The sequence below is a fragment of the Camelus ferus genome, chromosome 2 (genome assembly GCF_009834535.1).
Source record: "Camelus ferus isolate YT-003-E chromosome 2, BCGSAC_Cfer_1.0, whole genome shotgun sequence".
NCBI classification, from domain to species: Eukaryota; Metazoa; Chordata; class Mammalia; order Artiodactyla; family Camelidae; genus Camelus; species Camelus ferus.
In genome coordinates, this window is record NC_045697.1 from 40,881,927 (window position 1) to 40,908,247 (window position 26,321).

The 26,321-nt window shown below is 40.4% G+C and overlaps 1 protein-coding gene across 2 annotated transcripts in view; it reads right to left on the minus strand.

The window, feature by feature from the left end:
• AFF1 (AF4/FMR2 family member 1) overlaps positions 1-26,321 on the minus strand; it is a 173,330-nt gene that overhangs the window by 38,812 nt on the left and 108,197 nt on the right. The window contains exons 5-9 of one of the 2 annotated variants that reach the window (XM_032498550.1): positions 24,176-24,253; positions 10,455-10,499; positions 5,659-5,745; positions 4,676-4,712; positions 1,435-1,486 (exon numbers count right to left, since the gene is read on the minus strand). In XM_032498550.1, coding sequence (XP_032354441.1) covers positions 1,435-1,486; positions 4,676-4,712; positions 5,659-5,745; positions 10,455-10,499; positions 24,176-24,253 — 299 coding nt within the window. The remainder of the gene's footprint in view (positions 1-1,434; positions 1,487-4,675; positions 4,713-5,658; positions 5,746-10,454; positions 10,500-24,175; positions 24,254-26,321) is intronic. The other variant, XM_032498559.1, reaches the window with a different exon arrangement.

Genomic DNA, 26,321 nt, shown 5'->3' on the forward strand with positions numbered 1-26,321 from the left:
GTGCTCTGGACTGCTTAGTCTGAAGCGACTTCTCAGGCCTGGGCCAGACCCAATGGCCCTGCTCCCTCTACACACCGGCCCAGGGAGCCAGCAGCCTCCACCCGCTCCGCCCCTCAGGAAGCCCCTCCTTTCTGTTCTTACTGTGAGTGGGATGCAAGCTCTTCAACTCCCCCGCCCTTGCTGCCCCAAACACATCAGCAGAGCTTCTTACAGTCTAAAGAGCTTTACTTCCAACCATTACCAGGAGCACAGGGTGTAACGGTTTGGGGAAGCAACGGAGCTCCCCAGGATTGCCCTGAGCGTCGTCCTTGGAGTCGCGGTGTCTGTTCCCCACCAGCCGTCAACTGGCTTCCCCAACCACCTCCTCCTCTTAACGTCATCTAAGGAGATGACTCTAGACTCTCAGAACTCAGGATAAACTTTTTTTTTAAGAAACAAAAAGGGAAAAAAGAAAAGGCAAAAAAGACAAAGGGGAAGACTGACATAGGGCTAATTTCTTTCCCTAGCAAGCAAAACTTCACCATCAGCCAGACCTACAAATGAAAGAGATTTTTATTACACGCACAAAAATTCATCCTTCAAACTATAACAAGTTTGTCTTTTAACAATAAATCTCTCATTATTTTTTTTCTTACTTTGGGGAAGTCGAAACAATCGGATGAAGGATCTGACCTTGGGAACAGAGATCTAACCCAGCCCCACACGCAGTCACGGTGAGGAGACAAAAAACCTCTTGGCCTCAACTATACGCTTTGTAAAATATTCAACCCACAGCAACACCTCCTTCCAAAATACATGGATAAATCCTAGGCTTAGAAAACAGACGGTGGAGACTAGCAACGCCATTAGTACCCGCTCAGATTGCAAGAGAGGAAGCCCTCCTCACCACTGCTGGTCATGAAGTGAAAGGAATATGAGTTCAACACCAGCAAGAAATGACAAATTGGGTCAAAAAGCTGGTTTAAAAATCTTTACTATGTAGTTTCAACTGTTCCAAAAACCCCAAAATATATCTGGACTTACTTGGCCTTAATAAAGAACAGCTGGGCAATAAGACATTATTTATTAGTTAAAACTAGGCCAAAAAAGTGGCAGAAAATCTTAAATTGTGCACATCCCCCCAAATTTGTTTCCAAAAGCTAAAGCTATTTAAGATTGAAATTTATAAAGCTAAAAGCCTTCTATTTCCCACGGTTAATATGTAGATAATGGCTCAAAGGCCTTTCCTTTTGAGAATACCCTTTAGCAAACTCTTACGGTGCCTAAACCTTCAATAGGATCCAAATGGAAATGTAGGTCATTTCTTCCCCTTACAATGCAGCAGTATTTTGAGTCATTACTTGAAAGCAAAGGAGGGGAAAATAAAAAACCTATGCAAGAGTTTCATGGGAAATTACAATGTAAACTTTTAATAAACATAAGCATTTTACTTACGATGTTCCCTGCTGAGAATTACTGTGGGTTTTTGAAGATGTATCATACTGTTCTGTAAGGGAGGGAAAAATGATCAAACACAAAGACAAATTCCCGAGACTATTAGTTATAAATTCTCTCTTTTTTTTTTTTTTTTGCTGTCCCCTCCTTCACCTTTTTCACCTAAACTCTTAGAATACTTGAATTCCATCAACCAGGGTGCTATACACTGCTTATAAAATAACATTTATGTTACCGCTAGAGAAGGGGCTTGCTCAGAATTAGAAAATCCCTTAACAAGAACACACTCTGAGACATGCTATCCAGGCTGCCGGAGACTCCCATGAGTGGGAACCTTTCCTTGGTATCGGGGGGCATCCCCCCACAGAAGCAATATGACTGGGCGGCCCTCACCCCCCACCCGGTGTGACTTCACCTATCTATCAGTGACAGCCTAGCACTGCCATTTATAGCTTCTGTCCTTGGCCCACTGTGCTCCCACCTGCACCCCCATACATTCATTCAACTGCTATTTACAAACTGCCTGTTAGACACCAAGATGTTCAGGGCATTTGACCTTGTCCTCAAGGAGCTTGCAGTTGACCAAGGGACACCAAGCAGGCGCACAAATACCTACAACCACAGGCAGTGTGAGGTAAGTGCACAAAAAATGGACTGTCTCGGGAATCTAGACAATAGTCACTCTGCTGGTAATGGCAAAAGGAACAAAATCAGTTGTGTCACAAAAGATGTGTGAGATGCAGAGAGAATGACTGCCGGCAAGAGGGAGATGGGGGTGGGGAACGCCTTTGGACGGAAGAGACAATGTGAGTGAAGGTAGGAAAGCGGGGACAGGACAGAGGGGTAGAGCCGGGGTGCAGAGTCGGGGGGCAGCACGGGAGGACTGGCCCAAGTCAGAATTTAGACGGCTCTGAATGCCACAGTGGGAAGTTAAAACTTCTGTCGCTGGGCAATGAGACACCACCACGGCAATTCCTCAGAGACATCAGCCTGGTGGTGCTACCCGACAGAACATGGAAAGGAACAGGAAAGGTTCAGCATGGAGGCAGCAGAGCAGCTGGGAGGATGCGTAACGGGGACCTGAAGCAGAACTCGAAGTGAATGGAAACATGGTGCCTTGCAGCAGGGGTGAGGAGATGCCCCACCAGCGTGAGGTGGAGACCCTCGAACATGTGCAATTAACCGCTTCATCCTCATGGTGGCAGCAGCTCTTATAGGATATTTTTTAACAGCCTCCCCTTCTGGCTAGCAAGCTGGGGCTGGGATTCCCAATTAGAGGGGCTAAATCCACTCAGACAGACTCCACACAGTCATCTCGGCACAGTCCAAGCTCCACAAGGCTCTGGTAATCCTCAGGCAGCCAAGTTTTTTTTTTGCACACATGGACATTAATACTGGGGCATTCCAGTAAAATCCCTATACTTCATCCTCTACAGACTCCAAAACCATAAGGTAATTTTTCAAGAAATCTGAATTCTCCTGCTGAGCTTACTTTGAGAAATAGATGTCACACTCTACTTCTCTGAAAGCTCTATCTGCACCTACTCCACTCCCTCTTCATCCAACATACAACGAGACCCCTCTAGTGCCCAACTCTACCCCCTAAAGGTCACACTCTCAGAGGTAAACAAGGTTTTCCAGAACACCAACAGACAAAGTGGTAGCAGCACAAAAAAACCCCAGAGTAAGCATTTGCTGAGCCAAGACCTACAGGAGACGTGCCAGCATCTGAAGACTTCTCATCAGGACAACGAGGAACCAGTCCACACTCCTGCACAGGCCCAGAGGGCCACCAGCCTGGGCCAAAAAAGTGCTTACCAGTTCATCCTCAACTATATTTTGCAAAAAAGGAGAAATCAGACAGCTTAAAGGATTATAGGGTCTTTCTAAACCAGGAGTTAGCAATCATGCAAGATGTGAGTAGCCCAGTGGAAGGCATATAATCTGCATGACTGGCGCCCTAGGACATTGGGGGGCAGGGGAGCAAGAGGTCAAAGGTGCACAGCAATGCAGCCCACAGCTGAGCTGGGGACCCGCCTGCTCACTAGTGCTGCCAAGATGTTGGGGGGGTGAAAAAGATTTCCCAATCTCCCCAATACTGTGGCAAGATGGTCACATTCATTTCTCTGCATCTGGAAGGCATTTAGTTAGCAGTTCTTTGCAAGGTCTTATTCGTTATCTCTAGAGCAGGGGATGGCAAACTTTCTCTGTAAAGGTCAGGTAGCAAATATTTTAGACTTGGCATGCTATACCCTGTAGCATTAGTAATAAATGAGTGGGCATGCCTGCAACCTAATTAAACCTTCTTTACAAAAACTAGCTGTACAACAGATTTGACTCTCAGGCTATGGTGTGCCTGCCCCTACCCTAGAGGAAAGACATTCGTTTTTCGCTTTTCTCATCTTTTCAACTCTCCTCGTATCCTTGCAATTTATAAACAACAGGATAATCGAGGGGAAAATACAACTGAGGGAAAAGAATGTGATGGGGAGATCTGAAGAAGAGCCACCTCTGTGGGGCGTCCATGAGCAACCTTCTCTGGACCCACATACATGCTCCACACACCCTACTGTGGTCTCCCCGTCCTCTGAAGATGAACACTCCGTAAATCAGGCACTCACCAGATGCTAAGGAACTAAATGATTCCAAATACACTAGGCATTTTTGTAAGGCTTCAAATGCCTCGCATGTAGTTAGGACACAAAGAACTGACTGAACTGAGGAGTTATTGATGAAGAGAAAGGCTGGATCCAGTTAGCTTTTTCCTGTTTCCCCCTGAATTCTCAAATATTTCCAATCCATAAAAAAAAAGCCAGAAAAGAATTACATGGCAAATACATAGAGAAGGACTTAAGAAGCTATGTGCTCTCTTCCTTATAAAAATTCCGTACTTTGTTTAAAAAAAAAAAAAAAAAAACACAAGAACCACATAAAATACCCCAACCCATTCTTATATACAATTCCAGGGTAACAATGCTTTCACAGTAGCTCTTCAGATATTCATCATAAGTCAGGCAACCCCAAATTATATGTTAGGTACTTTATAAGATATCTTCATTAACACTGCAATAATCCGAAATTCTACTTAAAGACCAGCTTTATGTTTGCCTCCCTTCCTATGTTTTAACCACAGGAGGCCCTATCTCTGCTGGGGCATCTTTCATTAATTTTTTTTATATTTAAACAGTCAACACCATGCTTTGTTCTCCAACGCAATCATCTGTTCCACGTATTTACTTACTTTGGTTTTGGGTTGCAGAATTGATATGCTGAGAATCCTAGAAAGAAAAATAAAAATCTCTAGTTATTAGAATATTAAGGTTTATAAATCTAAGACTGCATCACTGCTAAATCTTATAAACACTGATAAATCTAATTTTTACATAAATTAGGTTTTATTGCTTCTATTCTTTCCTAGAGTTTTTCCTTTGATGTCAAGCAAGGATTTTTTTTTTTTTAAGCACAAGGTATAATGTTTTACCTTAAAATCAAATAATGAATTACCTTTAAAAAAAAAACTATTACTAGAAGAGATAGAAAGCATCCAACATGGCAAATTCGGGTTTGGGTAGATAAATCCTCAGTGACATCATGGAAAGGAACAGAGAACATGTATTAACAATGTGCATATATACCAGGCTGGACCGAACACAGATCTAAAGGTGGTATTTCTGTTTTCTGAAGATTATGTACAAGTACAGAACAACAGCAACAAAAAAGGCAGTGTTTTTAATATAACATTTACAATCAACAGAAACATGCAAGTTAGCAACTGATTAGCTTGTTATTAAAACCATCACTAATGCAACAGATCACATTAAACTTTAAGAAAAGGTAGGAGGTATGATAAATGTAAGATGTATGTATGCATCTAAATTCTGAAGCAGGAAGCAGACACCCTACCTCACTTAACTTCCCTGTACCTCTGACTCCACCTCCCCCACAACTAAGTCAAGACCCTCAAAAATGACAGAATTTATTGTAAAGTCCTGAATGCCTTCCTAAGCCACAAAACCCTATACAAGTGTAAGATGTACTTACTGACATGACTTGGCGAGTAAAGCATGTGCAAGCATTAGGAAGCACTTTAGAAACTAAAAGTAACTTGCAAATTTAACCTAATTTCCAAAGATTTCAACAAGTAATACTTAATCTGGCACACAGCAATATTTCAGACTTTTCACTGGTGTGGATGCAGGGCTTGCTGTACTTGTAAGCAGTTACCTTTGTGGGAAAAGGAAATTTGGAGGGCTCAGCTGTACTAGGCGTGTGTATTGCTGTCAGAGGAGGAGGCCATGAATGGGTCATTTCCTGGAAAGAGATTTGGAAAGGCAAGATAAAGAAAATTATAAACAGAACATTTACTGCTACTTCAGTTAACTTCTTTAACTTAATGTAGAGTGGACTGATGGTAAATGAAGAGTAAAATCTTAAGAGTTATTCCATTTACTTAAAAAAACAAAAAACAGAAAATACCTCCTACTTGGTGGGCTATATTTGCTCAAAAGCTGAAGATCTCCAACAAACAAAACTGAAAAGAAATCAGTTTGAAGAAGGAGAGCACAGAGCAGGACCGGCCTCAGAACCCTGCGGAGCCTGAAGCGTGAAACGGCAGCAGGTAGCACCAGAGCTTATGTAACTATGAAAACGCAGTCCCGTCTCAATGTGCTCCTTCTCCCTCAGCTTCTTTATTGCACTTCCTGGAATTATTTAAGTTCAAAGGAAGAAGAACTTTCCTGTTTGACTTAAGCAAACAAGTAATTCAGGTCACTTGTTCCACTTGGGAGAGTTTTAATGGATTTGACCCTTCCCTGGTACACGTTACTAGGACATAAGAACTTCTGTGGAGAACGCTTTACAACGTGACCATCCCTTTTCATTAACAGAAGTTTCATTTTTATTTGCTGTTTTCATGGAGGCAAAACTTCTGTGTCTTACAAAGTAACATACCTATCTGGACATGAATTCTTTTCTAAGCACATTTGCTTGCTAAGAACAAGTGGAAAACAAAATGTCAGATTAAAGGTGCCTGATCACAAATGTGCCACACACACACTTTGCTGAAGAGCTACAATGACACCAGAGGTCGTTAACACCAGCCCCTTCACTTAACAGCTGAGAAAACCGAGGTCCAAAAGGACAGGATCAGGTCCCCCAGGAAGCTGCCGGCTGGCAGCACAGGGAACGCACCACCACCACCACCCGCACCCCCCGCCTTCTGAGTCCAAGAGAAAGCAGCCCATCCCCACGTGTGTCAGACCTGCCTGGCAAACTGGCGTCAAGGTCGACAGGCAACCTCCACCAGCAAGCTGGGGAGCCGGGATCCTGCTGTACCACCTGTACAGAGCACTGGGCCTTCTCCCACAGCGGTGACCAGCCTCCCCACGACCACAGAAATGCCATCCGATCCTTGCCACAACTGGAAATTGGTGCAGCGGCAAGCATCTCCATTCCCAGCCTCCATGCACATCTTCCCACGGCCGTCCTTGCCAGAGCCCCAGGACATAAAGGACCAGGCACAGTGACAAGCAAAGTAACCTGCACTGGCTTTTCTGAGTAATTTTTGCTCAAGGTGGTATCATGCCCTTGCTCACTTGACTAACCACCTTCTGCTCAGTACAAGAGAGGAATTCTGTACCAAACGGCAACGGAAAGGGTAGCAGTTCTGGAGCCACAGTCCCGGATTGGACCCGAACTCCGACCCTGTTGGTCAGCTCAGCTTGAGGTGCTGGGGCTCCGTGCGCCCCAGCTCTCAGGAAGACCTGGACAAAGACCACTTATTTTTCAAAGCGTATGTAAAGTGCCTGAATACGTGGTCAGAGAAAGCACTTAGTAAGTTAAAAGCATTACAATTTTTAATTAAAAGTCTAGTTTTTAAAGAATTTTAAAATACTGCACCGCAGAAGAGTTCCCTGTTATTTTATTTATTTGGCTCTCCCCTAACGTATGGTACCATTAGAATGTTACAGTGTAAAAACATGTAATAATTAATTGAGAAGGTGTTTGAAAGTATCACCTTTCTGTCTTCCAAGAATGTCTTTAGGATCCCAATGGTATCGGTATCTATGACTTTCAGTCACCACGGATTCCCAGGAAACATCCATTGTACTCTCAATGCCTGAGGCTGCCCCAGCTATTAAATTAGGCAGTTGGAAAGTGCATAAACTCTTTCAGGCCCTCAGTGGTTTGCTGGTAGTGTGAAAGAATTTATATACTTCCCTAAATGCCCCCCTTATAGAGGAAGTGAGGCCTTATGAAAATTGGGGCCATAAGGAGAGAATGGCCAAGTCCTGAAAAACAACTTACCACACGAATGAGGGCAAATCACCTGGCACCTGCTTCAGACCTGGCCTTCCAGGTGCCACCGCTGCTCTCTCCTCCCCACTCTCCCCCCTGCTCACCTGGCTCTAGACACGCTGTCTAGTTCTCGCTGTTCCTCTAACGCACCCGCCTGTACCGACCTCAAGGCCTTTGCGCTCACTCTTTCCTCTGCCTGTTCCTCCACTCACCTGCCTGCTGTATGACTCACAGCCCTTATCAACGTCTGACACTTTATTATATATTTATCTTTCCCACTGTGATCTCCAAGAGAGCAAGGACTCTGTCTTATTCATATGGCGTCCCCAGTGTTCAGAGAAGTATTTGAGTCTTCATGGATATTTGCTGAGTAAATGAATGAACAAAAATGGTGCTGCCACTCACTGCACCAGTTTCACTGGCATGCTGCACTGAAATAATCAATGTCTACAAGTCCTGGGTTAACTTCCCCTAAAGGCTGTTGAGGCTGTGCCACTGCAAGGAGAAAAGCTGAGCTGTTTCCACACGCCCGCCGAGGGCACGGTGCCCTACCCAGACCCTTGTGCACAACCGATTCCTGGCTTCTGGCAGTGTCTGTCTGCTGTCTTCTTCCCCCACCAGTCTGCAGGAGTCACAGGCCATCACTGCCCCTCATCACAACACTTCCTCTCTTAGTATTTCCACCAGAGAACGGAACAATCTCTGCCATGACTGATTTTCTGTCAGGGAGCTATTTACAGCTTCTCTCGCCCATCAGAAAGATGCATGTCAGGATCCTGGCAATCTTCATAAATTACTGGTCGGAGATACGAACAGGGACCACAAGGCAGAGGCAAGTATCTGGATCGGCATCTCAGAGTGAGAGCTGGGTCCAACCCTAGAGATCACCCACTGTCTACCAGCCCGGGGGCTTCAATCTACCAATGAGGAAACTGAGGTCCGGGGATGACACATGACTTAACTGGGGCCCACAACAGAGGAGGAGAGGAGGGGACGGACTCCAAGTCTCCACGAGGCAGAGGCCCATGCCCCTCTTCTGTCCAGGACACCCTTCTAATCGCTTTCTCCATCTATGATTTCCAAATGAAAACACTCACCTGTGGCTTGTGTTAAATATCCACTTTCAAGCATTTCCAGGCAAGTAAGAACTCATTAAAGTGATGTTGGCTGAGAGGGGAGGACAGATGAGTTCATTGAATTAAAAACGCCTGCCTGACACTCTAATGCCATCACCTTACATAAAGGACTCAACAAGTTGTATGTTAACACACGTCAAAACCAAACACACCCAGGAGACAACTAATCTATACCGCTGTATTTACTTATGAAATAACCATTGAACAAATCGCAAATAATTTCACAGAAAAGGCTAAGGCCATATTTTATAACTAAGTCATCTGTTACTTTTATGACTCATCTTACCAAAGAATTTCAGAAATACCAGAGGGAGAGGATAAAATAAAAGCTTGATCAAGACAACTTATTATTAATCTTACTTGATGGCTGGCAAAAATTTCTCATTTTCTGCAGTACAAAGTATGTTTCCTTAGAACTATTTCTCAGAAAATTCTAACTACAAAAGTAAGGGATCAAACATTGTAAAAACAATAATGATGGAACTGTTTTCCAAATATCTGGTTAGACACCACTTTTGTCAAGAATTTCACACATGAGAAGGTAACCAATATACTTAATTAGTGGTTTTAGCATCCCCTCACTTAATACTTTGCAATGAAACATTAAAGAAAAAAATTAGATAAGCACGTATTTTGAGGGAAAAAGTATGAAACAGAGATAAAAATTAATAGGTATATGTGTCATCTCTCTCCTACTTCCAAAAAAAAAAAATCAAACTTTATAGTAAAAGATGAAGAGTATCAGTAAAACAGACATGAAAAAAATTAAAAGCCACAGAAGAGGAACAAGAAATAAATAAACAAAACCCTCAGTTATTACAATTACTGTATTTGAGTATTAAATTTAGCTCTAGATTTCCTGGAAATTAAAGCCAAAATGAGAAACAACAGTTTATATAATTCTCTGATAAAAAGAAAGCATGCTGATTCATGAGGAGAATTTATTTTTTTTTTCCTGGAACTGAATTCTAGAAGGAATTTGTCATCCTTATGCAAGAAAAACTGAACAAATGGATAATGGATTCAATGATGTATTTGTAGAAGCAGCACAAATGTTCCTGGCATGATCTCAATAATCAAAAGCAAAAAATAACCCTTTCAAGGTAGGTCTAAAGATGTCCATTGACTTTCTACCATTTTTCCTCTCATCCCTTTAAAAATTCATAGTCTCACTTAAGATGAGGCCACACATAGGAGATGCCACCTATAAAACACCAAGAGGTGTAGATCAAACACTACATAACCCCTGGTGCCTCCCATATGGCAGCAGCACAGGGAGCTTCCACTCGGAGAAAGAAGTGAGCAACTCTCCTGGGTCTTTACGGACAACCGGAGAAGCATGAGAGACATGTCTTAAAGCTCTGCTCCAAATGCCTTGCAGTTTGTAGACTTCATTTCAATTAATAAAATCTGTCAGAGAATGCAATAACGTTCTAAGACTCCTTTTGTTATTATTCTGGCTTATTCTGCTTTGCTAGTTACGTTTAAAGGGGTCTGGAATGACAACTGTTCATTAAAGTCAAAGAAAATGAATATATGTCTGCCTACTTAAACATTTCAAGTGAGAAATGGTAACAATAAGCTCACCTTCAGAATCTCTTCAACGCAGTGGACTTCACTGGAGTAGGTCTGCTGAAAGTGAAAAGCAGGAAAAAGATCAGCACACGAACCAAAAAGCAACTACAGAGCTGGTCTTAGTAGACAGATGCTGGTATTAATTAATACAGCAACATTCTTGTAAGTAGAATCACCTCAGGGCCCACCTTTTACCAGCTATGTATTAGGAACCCCACATTCTGGATGAAAGAAAACCAGAGATTAACCTGACTTAAACGGGGAGGAAAGGGTTCCACTGGAGACAATGGCAGACTAATTTTGACCCTCAGGTCAGCAGTTTCTGATGGAAAACGTATATATTAAATGAAGTTAGTGCGTTAGTAAATCTATGGGGATAACAGATACTACAAAAATAGAGGCAGAAAGAGGAAATCGGTGCCACAATTTGCTGCTTCGTAACAACATCTGTCCAGTGAGCCAAGCGAAATGAACACAAAGACAGTGATGAACTGAACTTCTTGAGCCCACAGTAAGGAGACCAACACCCAATCAAGGTTAGAGTTTTTGGTAATGTTCTAACCCACCAAAAATTCATTTTAAAGTTGGCCATCTCCAGTTCTCATTCAAGGCCAGCATTTTCATCTTTCATAGAGGCACACACACATACATGTGTGCACACTCACACACAAAGCATGTCCCCAGAGAAAGCCCCTAGGGAGAGAGGAGATTACCTAGCACCTTGGAGGAAAGATGCAGTTTATACTTCTTGCTTAGCCCCAGCTAAACACATGACAGCTGCCGCTGGTAGTATCACAACCAGTGTTCAAGAGAGTCATCTTACAGTCTTTATTTTTAAACAGAAAAGTTAAATATTTAAAAAAAATTTCACTTTTCCTTAACCAGAGATATGGAACAAATCCCATGACTTCTTGGTTATCAGTGGAAAAGCAACTGTTGCTCTGTGTCAATTCATGAGCCAAGCGTCCCGGCCAAGTCCTATACAACACACACCCCTCCCACCACTGGCCTGCTGTGCAGAAAGCACTGCTCTTCCCGGTCAGTCCATCCAGTGCCCGCCTCACAGCCAGCGTGTGCAGATGGGAAAGGATTCTTCTCCCAGCTCCCATTTCTAATTTGAGTTAATTTAATACTGTGCTGGTTGCTAATCTAGGGTTTATTAATCCAACATTCCCTTCATTCTAGTTCCTCTAAGGAAAAAGGAGAAGAAAGGAAAAGAGCATACAACATTCACACTGTCCTGGAATCGAATCTAATGGACATTTCAAAATTCAAATGCAATATGACTTGCCTGGGTCTGGATTTTAAACATGTAAATTTCATAAAGATGGTTTTATTGAAATGCTTGCAGTTTGTTATTTTTGAGGTAGAGTCTGGAAGTTAGGAGGTATAACCAAACAATCAAGGGTATCCCTTTAATTTGCCAGCCCTATCAGACCCATCTGTGGGTATTATGCATGTCAACAACTAGATCTGCTTACCAGATTTCTGTTTTTCAAGATGATTTAAGGAATGGCTAAAAACTGGACCAAACATTAGAAACCAAACATTTTAGCACAAATTTCAGAAACAGAAATTAATGCTATTTTGACCTGAGGGTAAAATGTAATTATACCTCATGGTTTCAATTTTTTCACATGCGTCATCAGGAAAAATAATAATTAGGAGTTGAAAGTGAATCAACAGAACAGCATGTGACTACGACTCTGGTCAAATAGTCTCCTCATCCTATCTGCTGCTGGAATGAGAATGGGAATCCAGTTAAAATATTTGCAATCAAGGAAATAGTGAAGCACAGTTCAAATGAGAGCAAAAAAGATATGCCCACTGCTTCCAAAAGAATGATGTCAGAAACCTACAACTTCAGGACACTAAAAGACTCTGATGTTCGTTATTACTCAAGCTGTCACTTAGCCAAGATGTTGCATGTAACTAAAAGATTCATTATTTTCTCCTAACATTTTATTACATGAGATGATCCAGGACTATAGAAGTTTTTTCTAGTTTATTATTTATTAGTATCTGGGTAAGATAAATATTGCTAAATAGTCACCATTTAACCCATTTAAAATTCTAACCAAGGTCTAAGGGTCAAGCATTAATTGGTTAATGTACTGTGAATTTCCACATCAGGTCCATTATGGAATTAGGGGTATTTCAAAGGGGTACAGGAATTCCAATCCAAATACACGAGGATATATCTTATTTAAAGATCGCCAGCAGCACTATTTATAATGGCAAATAACTGGAAATGATCAAATGCCCAGCAGCAGGCTAAAGATTTTTACCGTGCGCCCTACAGCAGTATGTTACACAAACAATACACATACATACCCACCAAGGAATGTAAATACATGTGCTTGCACAGAAGGATGCTCAAGACATTTTCAACTTTTTAATAATTTCATACTTACAGAAAAATAAAAAAAATAATAAAAGAAATTCCCACAAACCCTTCACTCAGATTAGCCAAATGCTGGCTTTCTACCACATTCGCAGTGTGTTTCCACCCTCCTCAGCCCACCTCACACATTTGAGAGCAAGTCAGAGTTAATGCTCTTTTACTCCTAAATACTCCTGTGTGTACCAAGACACGCTTTAAAGCTTTATTTAAGAGGCAAGAGATTGCAAGATAGTCTCTACAGCTGAGTCCATTTTATGTTCCGTCCACCCAAGGCTCTTGTCTGCACTCTTCCCTGGCCCAAATTAGAGATTCTCAAACTAAGGTACAGTAGGCATTTCAGCTGTGTTTGCAAAGAAATATCTGTAAGGACAGGCTGCCTTGTTTTAAAAAGTACAACTTGGCACCTCCAAGTCTGCCACTGGAAGGAGACATTCCAAAAAGGGAGGCGTAGTTCAACAAACCATTATGTCTTAATCCCTTCCCTTAAAATCTGCTTTCCCCACAAGGTCTCCAGCTGAGCAGTGCTGCTCCTGCTCAGGGAAGCCAGGCTCTCCCTTCAACACTGTGGCCAAAGAGTAAATAATCAGCCTCTCAGAAGCACAGCCAAGTTACGGCTAAAGATCTTAGGTAAGACTTCCTCAAAGAACAAGAGACGAGAAAAAAAAAAAAAGCAACAGCAAAAATCTATGCTAACGACATGAATCTAGTTTGCAGGTCCTTCCCTGTCTAGCTTTCCTTCAGTGGCAGAGACACTGACTTTGGCACATGCAACCACAGATGTCACTGCTGTCTCCCCTCCTCAGTACCTAGGCTCCTAGAAGAGGCCAACTCAGACACCTCTCAGATCTGGTGTCCTGTATACAGACACACCTCCCGGCGGAGCCCTCACCTGCCCGCTGTGCAATATGGCCGTAACACAGGAACCATCCATCTATTCAATTAAAAAAAGTATTAAATACATACTGCACTTGATAATTGCATTAAGCTCTTTACTCACTATTATTTCCTCCATTTGAGGAAACTGTAAAACACGCCATCATTAGCTTGGCAGAGGGGAAAGCTTAGGATACTAAATGTACCATCAGCCGTCGACACATCTCTCACCACAGAAGCTGCAAAATGAAATAAAAATCTGAGGGAATTTTGTATAATGCTCCATTTCTCACATCAGTCTCTGTGGTATTACCCCAGTTTTTTTTCAAACCTTTTTTTAATTGAAGTACAGTTGATTTACCATGTTGTATTAATTTCTACTGTATACCATAATGATTCAGTCATACATATAAATATATACTTTTTCATATTCTTTTTCATTACAGGTCACTACGAGCCATTGAATACAGTTCCCTGTGGTATACGATAGGGCCTTGTTGTTTAGCTATTCTGTACATAGTAGTTTGTATCTGCCAGTCCCAAACTCCCAGTATTATTCCAGTTTTTAAAATGAAACTAAATTTTAAAGAAATTAAGTTACATGCCCAAGGATACACAATGCTCTCAAGTAACTGAGCCTCACTTCACAATACTGCTACACTACCTTCCCAAAAACCTCAACCTTCAGGCATGAGACTAATGTATTAGTATTTAAAGGGGGGATATGATCCTAGTTGTCATGTGCATGACCAAAAACATTTTTTTTAGAGATTGGAAGTTTTCCTCATGTTTGTATGAAGAAGCTGTTCAGACTTGAGTGCCCCTTACTACTACTATGGGGACTTCAGACCAGAAAAGGCAGCAATGCTGGCCTCCGTCTGCATTTCTCTCTCCTGGAATGACACTGTGTAATCCTAAGAAAATGCACGGATACCAAAATAAAATACATTCGTCCGTGTCTTCTAAGCATGACACAGTTTGTTTTAATAAGCTAAAAAGAGCCAGACGGAAGAAACATACCTCACCACTGAGACCAGGAGGCTCTCGCAACACTGTGTTTTAAGTCTCTCAAGTTTCAACAGAACAGCACTTTTCTAACAATGCTGTTCTCAAAAAGGCTCAGTTATCACTAACCAGGACTGCAGGGAGCACGAGGGCGGCATGCTGATGGGGGAAGCCAAAAGATCTTGGATCCCCGTTCTGGCTCCGCTGAGGACTGGCTCTTGCAACACTGGACAAGATTCAGCTTCTTTGGGGCTACTCCTCAGTGGCAATAAAAGGATAGCATTACCAACCCTAACTGCTTCATACGGTGGGCATGAAGGTCAAAGGTGAAACTGTAAAAAACTTCCAGGAGGCATCCGGGGCCAACATGATCAAGGCAGTCTTCACTGGTGTGACAGCTTCTAAAGTTTAAAAAAATTAAAAAAAATGCCAGTGCTAGTTTTCTTCAAGTATATGTCACCTTTCGGGTTACGGTTCAGTCTGCAGTATCTACCTGCAGTATCACCTATCCCTGACTAGCTGGGAAGTCACATTCTTCCTGCCCCACCTGGAACCTGTTTCCCTCTCCCATTCAGGTTGGGATAACTCCTACTCAGACTTTGGGTTGCAGTAAATTAAAGACCATCTTTTGGAAAACATTCCTTGATTCCCTCACTCCCAAAACTGTCCAAGCACCTCATGTCACACCATCTCTGCTGCTTCCAGGTTACAGTTCCAGGAGGCAGGGGCCAGCTCTACCTTGCTGAATCCCCAAGCACACACACCGCCTGCCACACAGAGGCAACCACGAAACATTTGCTGGTACAGTTTACAGTCTTGGAACTCAGAATATGGAAATAAATTTCCAATGTTTAGAGCTTGCAAGGCTTACTAAACACTGTAGTTTGTCTGAATTATAAGCCAACATCTTAATTAACAGCCTACACAGAAATCAACACACCAGGGACAGAAAGGAAATTGTTTTGCATTGTTTTCTCCTTTAAAAACATTAAGACTATTCTTAGCACCTATTTTTCACATATCAGATTGGCAAGACAAAAAAAAGAAAGACTGACAATACTGCGTGTATGAGATAGATGTGGGAAACCTGGCGCTCAAATACCGTGGTTGGCGGAAGGACACAGCAGTACAACCTCTGGAGACAACAATCTGACAAGAGTCACCAAATTCTAGCTTCTCATACTCTGACCCGGCCACTTGACCTCTAGCACCAATTACTCCTACGTGTACAAAAAGACATATGCACAAAGCGATTCACTCCAGCCTAGTTTGCAAGTTAAGTAGTAAGATATTGGAAAAAATCTAAATGCCTACCTGGAGGTAACTGGCTAAGAAAACTGATGCACACCCCTTAAACAGAACTACTACCGGCGGGTGGGGAGGATAGACTGGGATTTCAAAATGTAGAATAAACAAGATTATACTGTATAGCACAGGGAAATACATACAAGATCTTATGGCAGCTCACAGAGGAAAAAAAAGTGACAATGAATTATATATATGTTCATGTATAACTGAAAAACTGTGCTCTACACTGAAATTTGACACAACACTGTAAAATGATTATAAATCAATAAAAAATGTTTAAAAAAGAAAAAGAACTACTAAGCAGCCTGACAAAGAATGAGGGTGCTCTTCTCACACTGATCTGGGTAATCTCCAAGATACACTGTTAAGGGGAAGGGAGGAAAAACCAGGTGCAGTATATGCCAGGATGTGGATAAATGAAAAGGTGATGTCAGAAAAGCACATGGTTGTCGAGTTAATGATGCATAAAATACCACTGGGAATAACGCAAGAAACCTGTAACATCAATTACTTCTAGAAATGAAAACTAAGTGGCTGGTGGGTTAGAGTAATGAGAAAATTTTCACTGTGTATCTTTTCCCCTTTTAAATTCTGCATTACGAAATCTATTATCTATTCATAAAAGCACAAAAATTAGACTGAGGTTTAAAAAATAGGGATAAAACTTTTTACTCAAAGTATAGCCAAAGGTCTTCTGCCACACTGCTATTTACCTTCGGTCAGCCTTCCTCTACACAACTTTCCTTCTTCCAAACACACATCCATATGCATCTGCCCCCAGCTTCCTCCCCGGTGCTCTGGGCTTGCCCCATGGAGCACTCTGCACACTAAAATGTTCCAGATTTACAGGCACCTTCCTGTGACATGCTCCTGGGGAAACCTAGGACTTGCTGTCAAGGTCTGGCCCAGGATTTGCTGGCTAGTTCATTCTCGTTTCCCAAACTAGGTACTAGAAAGTCCTTGACAGAGAGGCGTGGTGGCGGTGCAGGAGGTCTCCCTTTTAAAAAAAAAAAATAGGTCATACCTAAGTATCATACCTAAATGCAGGACACATTTGAAATACACAAAGCTTCACAGGATTGTTGAGGAAGAAATAAGACAACGCACATTAAAGCTAATGCCGCACAAAGAAATCCAAGCATTTATCTAGAAGACGCCATAATCAGCATTTCCCAGACATGGATTAGAGGAGGAAACCAAAAGGCCTGCCTGAGCAAGGTTTTGACATAAAATTAATTTTATTCTCAATACAAAATAAATTACCTAAATACCCAGGCCTATTTGAAGAACTCGCGCATACTATACTGCCTGGGTGTGCCTCCTTGGGCTGCAAAAGGCACAAGCTGCGAGCAGTATTACTTCAGAAGTGTCGTGTCCTTTGGGCAACTACCTAAACACCTACTTCCACACCCAGGATTTTAGGTGAGAATTTTTTAAATCCCTGGACAGATTTATAGACACACATAGCACAAAGAGAAAAAAAGAAAGAAAGAAAACTATAGATTGTTAATATGGAAGAAAGAATAATGGGACAGAAAACAGAATAAGATACCCTTAACAGTCTTCCTAAAGATGAACAGTAGTATAATGTAGACTGCAAACCAGTTTTAGCTGTCAAACTCTCCCTTCAAAAAATTAAACACCCTCTACCTCTCCCAAGGTATTTTCAAATAACAGCAAGGTTTTGGGTAGTTTTTTTTCTTTTTTAAGTGATACACTCCAATACGTAGCAAAGAATTACTCACATGCTCCATAGAAGCCTCTTTTTACTGCCAAACTGGTCTGCCAGGCATGAAGGCTACCACAATTAATGTTACACTAACTGCAGAAATCTCTATAGTTCTCCAAAGAAATGTTTCAAGGAGAATAGGAAAGAGATTGTAAAGGACAAGATTACTTTAAATTAAGAGGACTGTATAGGTCACCTACCGCTATCATCCAACAAAAATTTACTGTGGAAAGACCAAATTCTACTCGTACTGAAGGATCTGGAAGACAGGGAGCAGTGTGGAAACAGGGGTGTCACAAATACTGGCGGCCCCTTCCTGCAAGTCTTTACTGTCTCCCCACCTTCAACCCCGAATGGTAACCCACAGTGTTCTAATCTGTCTCTCCCAGACTAGCTTCCCCAAAGCAGGGCCTGGTTTTATTCCTCTCTACATCTCCCAGGACCTTAGCATAATTCTGGACTAACACACATAATACACAAGCCGCATCTGTGAAATGAATGAATTTGATTTTGCCATTTCATGGCATCTCCAACAAAATTTACAAACACGAGAAGGCCAAAAAGTAATTATGGAATATTTTATAGTGAATTCTCCATTTTCCCCCCTGTATATTGGAAGCACTATATGTCTCCTCAAATTTGCAAAACTCCAGGCAACTTCACAGAACAATGTGGTTTTTTAAGATACAGAAATCCTCAACCTAAAAATAAAAAGGGAAATTCTATCACTACCACCAATCTAATCAGATTTTTTTTTAACCCAAGAAGCTGCTGCCTAAAGTGCAATTTAGGGATGTGAGTTTCTCAAAGAGCGAAGTTTCTGATGTGACAGTAGCATGAAGTCATGATTGTTGGGGGAGGGGTACACTGGGCATGCTTGGGTGGGGTAAAGGAAAGGTATGTCTCCTTGAGACAGGACATCAAGAAATATTCCAGGATAAATGAAGAAAGAGTGTTGGAAACTTAGAAGATGTGCTGGCACCCCCATTCACTTATTAAATGAAAACTAATATTCCTAATTTTTTTTAAGTTTACCTTTAGGCAAATCACTCCTTTATAGGCAAAATATGTTATCTCTTGGTCTGTCCTTCATCAGCTAAAGCAAAAATAGACTTAAAAATGGAAAGAGAAAAAAGCCCCTAAATATCATTACTGAAACTCATAAAACCTTACAGGAAGAAGTATTTTGAACTACAGGTACTTTAAAGATCAATACAAGTAACTAGAGAATTTATTGCTCCTTCCCAGTCACTGTGATTTTTACCAGTGAAGCAATTTGCTTTAGTGTCATAAAGAATTAATTTTTCTAAAGTATATGAACTTTATAAAAGTTCATAATGTGTATTAACTAAACTACTTGAACTATTCTAGAAATTCTGCTTTGATCGCCATTAAAATAAGGCATCTTATATACATGCACCTCAATGTTCACAGCAGCACTATTTACAATAACCAAGACATGGAAACAAAACTAAATGTCCGTAGAAAGATGAATAGATAAAAAAGATGTGGTATATATACAACAGAATACTAATTAGCCATAAAAAAAAAAAACAATAAAATAATGCCATTTGCAGCAACATGTATGGACCTGGAGATCATCATTCTAAGTAAGCCAGAAAGAGAAAGAAAAATACTATATGATATCACTCATAAGTGGAATCTTTAAAAAAAAGAAAAAAGACACTAATGAACTCATCTACAAAACAGAAATGGACTCGCAGACATAGTAAACAATCTTATGGCTACCGGTGGGAAGGGATAAATTAGGGAGTTTGAGATTTGCAAATATTAACTACTTTATATAAAAAGATAAAACAAGTTTCTACTGTATAGCACAGGGAACTACATTTAATATCTTACAATAACCTATAATGAAAAAGAATTTGAAAAGGAACATATGTATGTAAATGGATGACTGAAACATTATACTGTTCACCAGAAACTGACACAACACTGTAAACTGACTATACTTCAATAAAAAAAAAAAAAAATGAAAGAAAAAAAGAGAGGGCATCTTTAAATTATGAAACCTAGGATCTAGTTCTTAAGATCTCATTTAAATAAATAAAAATAAGAACAGTGAGTAGCTATTCTGCACATATATAATTATAAACACTTACTTTATTTAAATATACAAATAAATGTGAGGGGAGTAATAAAAGCATTGGTTTTTTTAACTGAGATCACCTGAGTGCATAAATTTTAATATATTTGCAAGGTTTCTGTAGAGTCACAGAAACATTTTATTTTTTAAAAAATGCTATTTATGTTGCTGCATTACATGCAGAAATGTCTTCAGTATGACAATATGTCAACTAGCTTCTCGGTGTAAAAGTTACAAGGGGTGGAGTATACCGGAGATAGGTTTAAATAGACTTAAAAACAAAGCACCTGGATGAAAAACAAATGTAGAAAACTTAGCATTGTTTGACAGTAAATATGTCTAATGTGTTATTCATCAACTTTCTAACTTTTGACTGTGAACCATTACCATTCACCATGTAATAAGGAATCAGAAATCCCCAGAAGTCTAAGACTTGAAAACACTGTGCCTTTGATGGAAGATCACATGAGACCCCACGAAGCCCATTGTGGGTGTAGCAACCATGAATGATTTAGTAAGACTGGCTTAAAAGGCACTGCTTTAAAAAGAAAGAAATAGGCAAGACAAAGAACAAGTCTAGACACTGGTTCTATTTCAGTGATAATAAACTGACAAGTTATTACAGTTATCCAAACTGTACGATCTAACTCCCCTTCCACAACCAGCTCTACTCACTAAAACAACCTTCAGGTTTTTTAAAAGAGGGATTTAATTTTTATTTTGAGTGGATACATTAATTTACAAGGCAAGTAGTCTTTTGATTGAAATATAACACTACAGGGAGGGTGTTAAACCAAAGTGTGATGTTTTGTGACCATGCTTACTCCATGCCCACCCTGCCCTTCACACACACACACAGAGTGCTCTCTCACAAATCATATTAAGTGATGGTTCTAAGTCTAAAACAACACCACTAAATTACTTTGTCAACCACAACAGGATTTACAGATGCATAAACCTGCTACTTTTGAGTGTACAGTGTCTATCAAATGTAAGTGGCAAACAATGTTCCAGAAACATGTCTAATTCTGTGTTTCACAGGATGCATGGGCATTTTTTTATAGTTAGGCATAAGCGCAGACTACAGCGGCACCAGAAAAAAAAAAAAAACTTTCCATCAGTTTCTGGATGAGGTTGAAAGAAACTGAAGTCATATGAATAAGATAAACCATTTAATCCACGCTTTGTCTGAAAGGACATAAAGATTTTTATCCTGGGTTTGTACCAGCAGTAATCTCAACAGTCCCCCCTGGGCTAGGTGTTGCCTGTCTTGTCTCCTGGCATCACAGTTTTTAAAAACAAAAAACAGAACCCAAGGGAAAAAAAGGGAAAGAAAATTACTGAAGCAGTAGACTAGTGGCACACACACTCTGAGGAAACAACCTCAGCTTCAAACTACCTTGGGGATTATTGATACTATAATAAAACACAGAGGAGAGAAGGCAAATAAAGATGGCCCTGCCCTTTGAATCTTAATTCTGAACAAGTAAATTCCCTTTATTTTTGGTCTTTAATATTGAGTAACAGGTCAGGGTCTAAAAAAAAGCCCAAAGATCATTTGAGAAAGTATAATTCACTTAATATTATAACATGATGATGATCATATATCACTTACTTAATCCTATTATCAAAAAGCACCTAAGTTTAACAGACTACTTTGCTTTTCTATAACTTATTTAAAACTAGATTCTTCTTAGAGAAAAAAAGAAAAGTTTACAAATTCCACTGAATCTCAGGTAGATTTAAAAATCTTTTCCGGCATTATAAGTTTGGTCTGAAAGTACAAATTGCATGAGCCTTCCAGCAAAGTTCATCTCATAAAGTGATTTACTGAACTGGCAAAAGTGAAAATATGTTTAATAAAATTTTGAACAAACAAGTGCCAGTATTTCTTTTTTTTTTAATAAATTCAAGAGCCAAGCTAGATAAATATACATAATTATTCTAAAACTTATTTTAAATAGGTATTTAGAACTTATTTTAAATAGGCATTTAATATGTGCCAAGGAGAAAATTTTCTTTGTAAAATAAATGTAGTCTAATACCTGCTGAATTTAAAAGTATTTTAAGTATAAAGCACATCAGACCACAATTCTGAAAGTTACAGTAGCAAGTAATACGTTTACGCCCATTTTGAAAAGATGAAGCAGTGGCTCTGCACATCTTTCTCCATCTCAATATATTTCTCTGTCCTTCTGACTCTCTGACATCCCCTCACATGGTCACATACATGCAATGTAGTTTGTTTTTCTTTGGGGAGTGGGTAGTAATTAGGTTTATTTATTTATTTACTTTTTTTTTAAGCATGCACTCCACCACTTTTAGCTATACCTTCTCCAGCCTTGCAATGAAGTTTTAAAAGTACTCTTTTGACTTTAATCCAGAGCCCTTGACCCAAGACTCCAACTTTCTGAGTGTCCTCAGGCACAGTGTAACTCAGCCACATCTGCCCTACCTCCCAATATTCTCACATTTACTGTCATTCCTGTTTTCTCCCTTCCTTTCTAAACTTTCTAGAATGCAGCATCTAGGTGCCAGAGAAGAGGTAATATGAAGAATAGATCATCATTCTAACAGGAATGACAAAATCAACTTCCTATTAAAATTGCCTTGAAAAGATGGGAGGGTCAGTCCAGCAGAGGTAAATTACATCTCAGTTGTACATAAATCCACCTGTGGCCCCGACTACTCCATATACCTGGCACACAGCCCTGCTGGGGGAAAGGCTCTGGGAGCCTCCTTCACTCTTCCTCACCTTATCATAACAACGTTCCCATTTGGGGGGTGGGTGGGGGTTGACAAGGAAGGAAGGAAAGAAAGAAAAGAACAGGAAAGAGAGAAAGAAAAGGAAAGGAAATGAAACGAAACGAAAGAAAACTAAAGAAAAAAGAAAAGATCCTTCCAACTTGAAGTTCTTTAATTAGTATACAGCCAAATCCTCTGTAAAAATAAGCAGTATTATGAACATCGCCACAATAATGTTGTCTATCAAGCAGCATTAAATGAACCTGAAAGTTTTAGATTGGCTCCTAGCAGGTAAGTCTTACCTGCTGTACTCTCTTTTAGGTGAAAGTTTCAAGAGGCCTCCCAATGTTAAAAGGTTATTTTCTTAATAACTTTCTCTCCAAAGTTTTTGTAGGACAAATAAACCAGTTTCTTCTGGACTTAACTAGAATACGGTCTTTAAACAAAAAAAAAAAAAAAAAAACAAAACACTTGTGAGGGATGTAAGTCACTAAAAAACTCTATTGCTTCTTAAGTCTGAGGGTAACAGATCCTCAAACTCATTTTACAACACAGTTCTTACTTTTAAAAAGCCAAAAAGCATAATCTAAATTCAAATCAATGAATGGAGTATTTGCACTATAATAACTTGAGGGTTTCTCCCTGCTTCCTCATTATTTCTGCCCAATTTCTGAGCTCTCTTGCAGTGGATGGAAGATTCATTACTGTTTAACCTTAAAGTAAACAAATTCTACTTCTGGGGGTAGGAGGAGGGTGGAAATGAAAACACTGTCATCTTCTCTAATTTCATCACATCTACTTACAACTCAGATAGATACAGACTATGTGAGCACAAACTATGCTGAATAAACTAATGAGAACCATAAAGCTACACGAACAGTAGAATTTATCTACTATACCTGCTTGCACTGAAGCAAGATTACTTCTGAATATTCCTAGACTACTAGAAATCAACACCACCACTTGTATGTTAAAACTTGGGTAAGAGCGCTACAATATTTCACATTTGACTTGAATTTCATTTGTCTGCTGAAAAACAAAGCAATAAAAGCCAAGGAGGAACGGGGAGGGGGAGGAGTGCACACATGTATACACACATAATTAAACCTTTAGGGTGCCAATAGCTTCAATTTGTACCTTTCCTTTAGGAAGACAAAAGAAACCAACATTTGCCAAGTGATCCAGAAGTTCAAGACCAGAGTTTGAAAGAGGAACCAAATATCTGAGTGGTAAGGAACTGTGTATTTTAAAATGTTTTTAATTTCTTTAAAATGCACTGCCAAAAATATGCTGTGATTTAGTCCGGATGCAAAACTCTAACATTATACTTTCTCTGCTCTTATGCCATTAATTCATTAGCAAGAGGGAGAGAGGGAGAGAGAGGAAAATCCACAATCCAAACCAACAACCATGCAAATCTCAAGAGGTATTCCAAGTCTCTAGTGGCCCCAAAAGGGGAAAAAAAAAAGCCACCCACACCACCTGTCTGTTACCTATCAAGTGTACACCAAGGGAGGGGACATGGGAGGGGCTGAATGCCTGCGGCTGGGAAGCTTATTTACCTGGTTTGTAAGGTCAGACTCCCAGCAGCACTGAGCTACAGAGGTTTTTCGGATCCTTCTCTTCTTTGATGTTAGCCCCTAATAGAGGAGGCAAAAGAGGAGAAAAGGAGGGAAGGGAGGACGGAGGAAAGAGAGGAAGGGACGAAAGGGAAGAGGGAGATAAAAAGGGGGCACAGAGAGGGAATGGGAGAGAGAGGTTTTTCTTTGAGGCCTCACTCGCCTAGGACCTCAGGCTCGCACTTACTGTGGGGCTGCTGCACACTGGGGCACTTACCTCCGTGAACATGTCTTACTGCCTTCCTACATGGCAAAAGAGCTTTCCTGTTTCCATACATCCCTTTGCCAGCCCTAATCGGTGCCACTAGGTCACTGTCTTTTGTGCTGGCAGCTGCAATGGCGGCCCTGACAGGAAAGAACTTTTAATCTCTTCCCTCGTACTGAGCCATAAGCAGCAGCCAGTGCTCCCAGGCACAACTCCCCTGGCTCTGCTCCTAAAAATGCTCTCTCAAGTACACCGTTGCTTAGCAATATTTGCCTTCCCCCTGTACATTTGAAATTGGCAACATCTGTCCCTTTGGCAGTTTTGACTTGTGCAAAGCACCATGCTCAGAGTTTAAAAAACACGTATAGCTTTAAGAAATGGGCAGTCCTCCACTCCTCCCATCTGCCCACAGATCCAAGGATGAGGAAAGCCCCTCAGATGGTTTAATCTTCACTTAGCTTCAATGGTTGACACAAAAATCTACAGGATTCAAAATATTTAAGCCCAGAAGGAGTTCCTATTAAACTGCTCCTAATAAGTAGTGCTTGCACAATGACACCTGGGTCTGAACTAAGAATCTCCTTCAGTTCGAAATTTTCTATATACTTATTTCTATCACCAGGTATTATATGTAAATATCTGTTAGCAAAATAAGACATAAAGGAAATTTATTCATGGAGTAGGTAGGGTCATTTTCAGCTCACATTATAGCCCGACCTCATAAACAAAAATACAAAGACAGATGTACACACACAGAGACACAGATCAATGGCAAAGGGATATAAGAAGTCTAGAGAACAAAATTCACTTAATTCCAACATTATGAATTTCAAAACAAATGATCTTAAGTTTCTTAAGTTTTTAATGCATCCCTCAACACAGTCATCTTAGCATTTTACTGAGGTTACTCATTAACACTAAAAGTAGATCATAAAACTGTAATTTTATACATAAGAAAAAATCTAATAAAAATAAAACTTTTACAGGTAGTATATATGTTCTGCATATAGTTTTATTTTTAACTAGCACATAGACGGGAAATAAAGGTCAGAGTATTGAAAAGCATAGAAGTCAACTAAGAATTGGACCATGCTCTGCACATACAAACTTTGGCATGTAGGTATTTTTATTCCTTTAAACAAATCAGGCTACAATTTTCTTTTTGGTCAAACCAATTTTGACATATTAGAAACACATGTTTTCAAAAACATTTTATAGGAACCAAGTTAAAGCAACAAAGGGCAGGCTGACCTGTTGCTCTTATCAAGTCTCTACCTGGAGTTCAGAGACAGAAAAGACTGGGTGATACTAGTGGCCACTAAAAATACATCCCAAAGGTCTCTAACTGGATTTAACAGCAGCCCTGAAATTCCATCACATGCTTGGATGTGTAATCCTGCTTAGCCACAAGCATGAATTCAACTAGAAGGCACTTCACACCACAGCTCATCACTCACTACTTGCCCAGATACACAGTAATTCCTGTGAAGCTAGGTTTTTTATTGCAGTTTATGGGAGAAATTTGTGCAGACTTTGCAAATTGGGGAATTCTCAAAAATCTCAGATATTCCTCCAAGTCATCCTCAGTGGTTCTGGCCTTGCAGGGAAGTGCTTACGAACAAGGTTCTGAGTTGGACACACCAGCTTCCAGACATGGCTTTGCCAGGGGCAACTATTAAATTCAGTGCATGGGAATAGCTTAAGCACAGTGCCTGGTACACAGTACATTCTCAATAAAACACAGGCATCACTTTTATTCAAATATTAATCTTACCATGACACAAAAGCCTCACTCTTTTCCCCCCATTTCTTCCATTCTACTAAACCTTCCCACTTCTCCACCCCATCACACAAACACAACTTTTATTTAATGAACATCTAGGA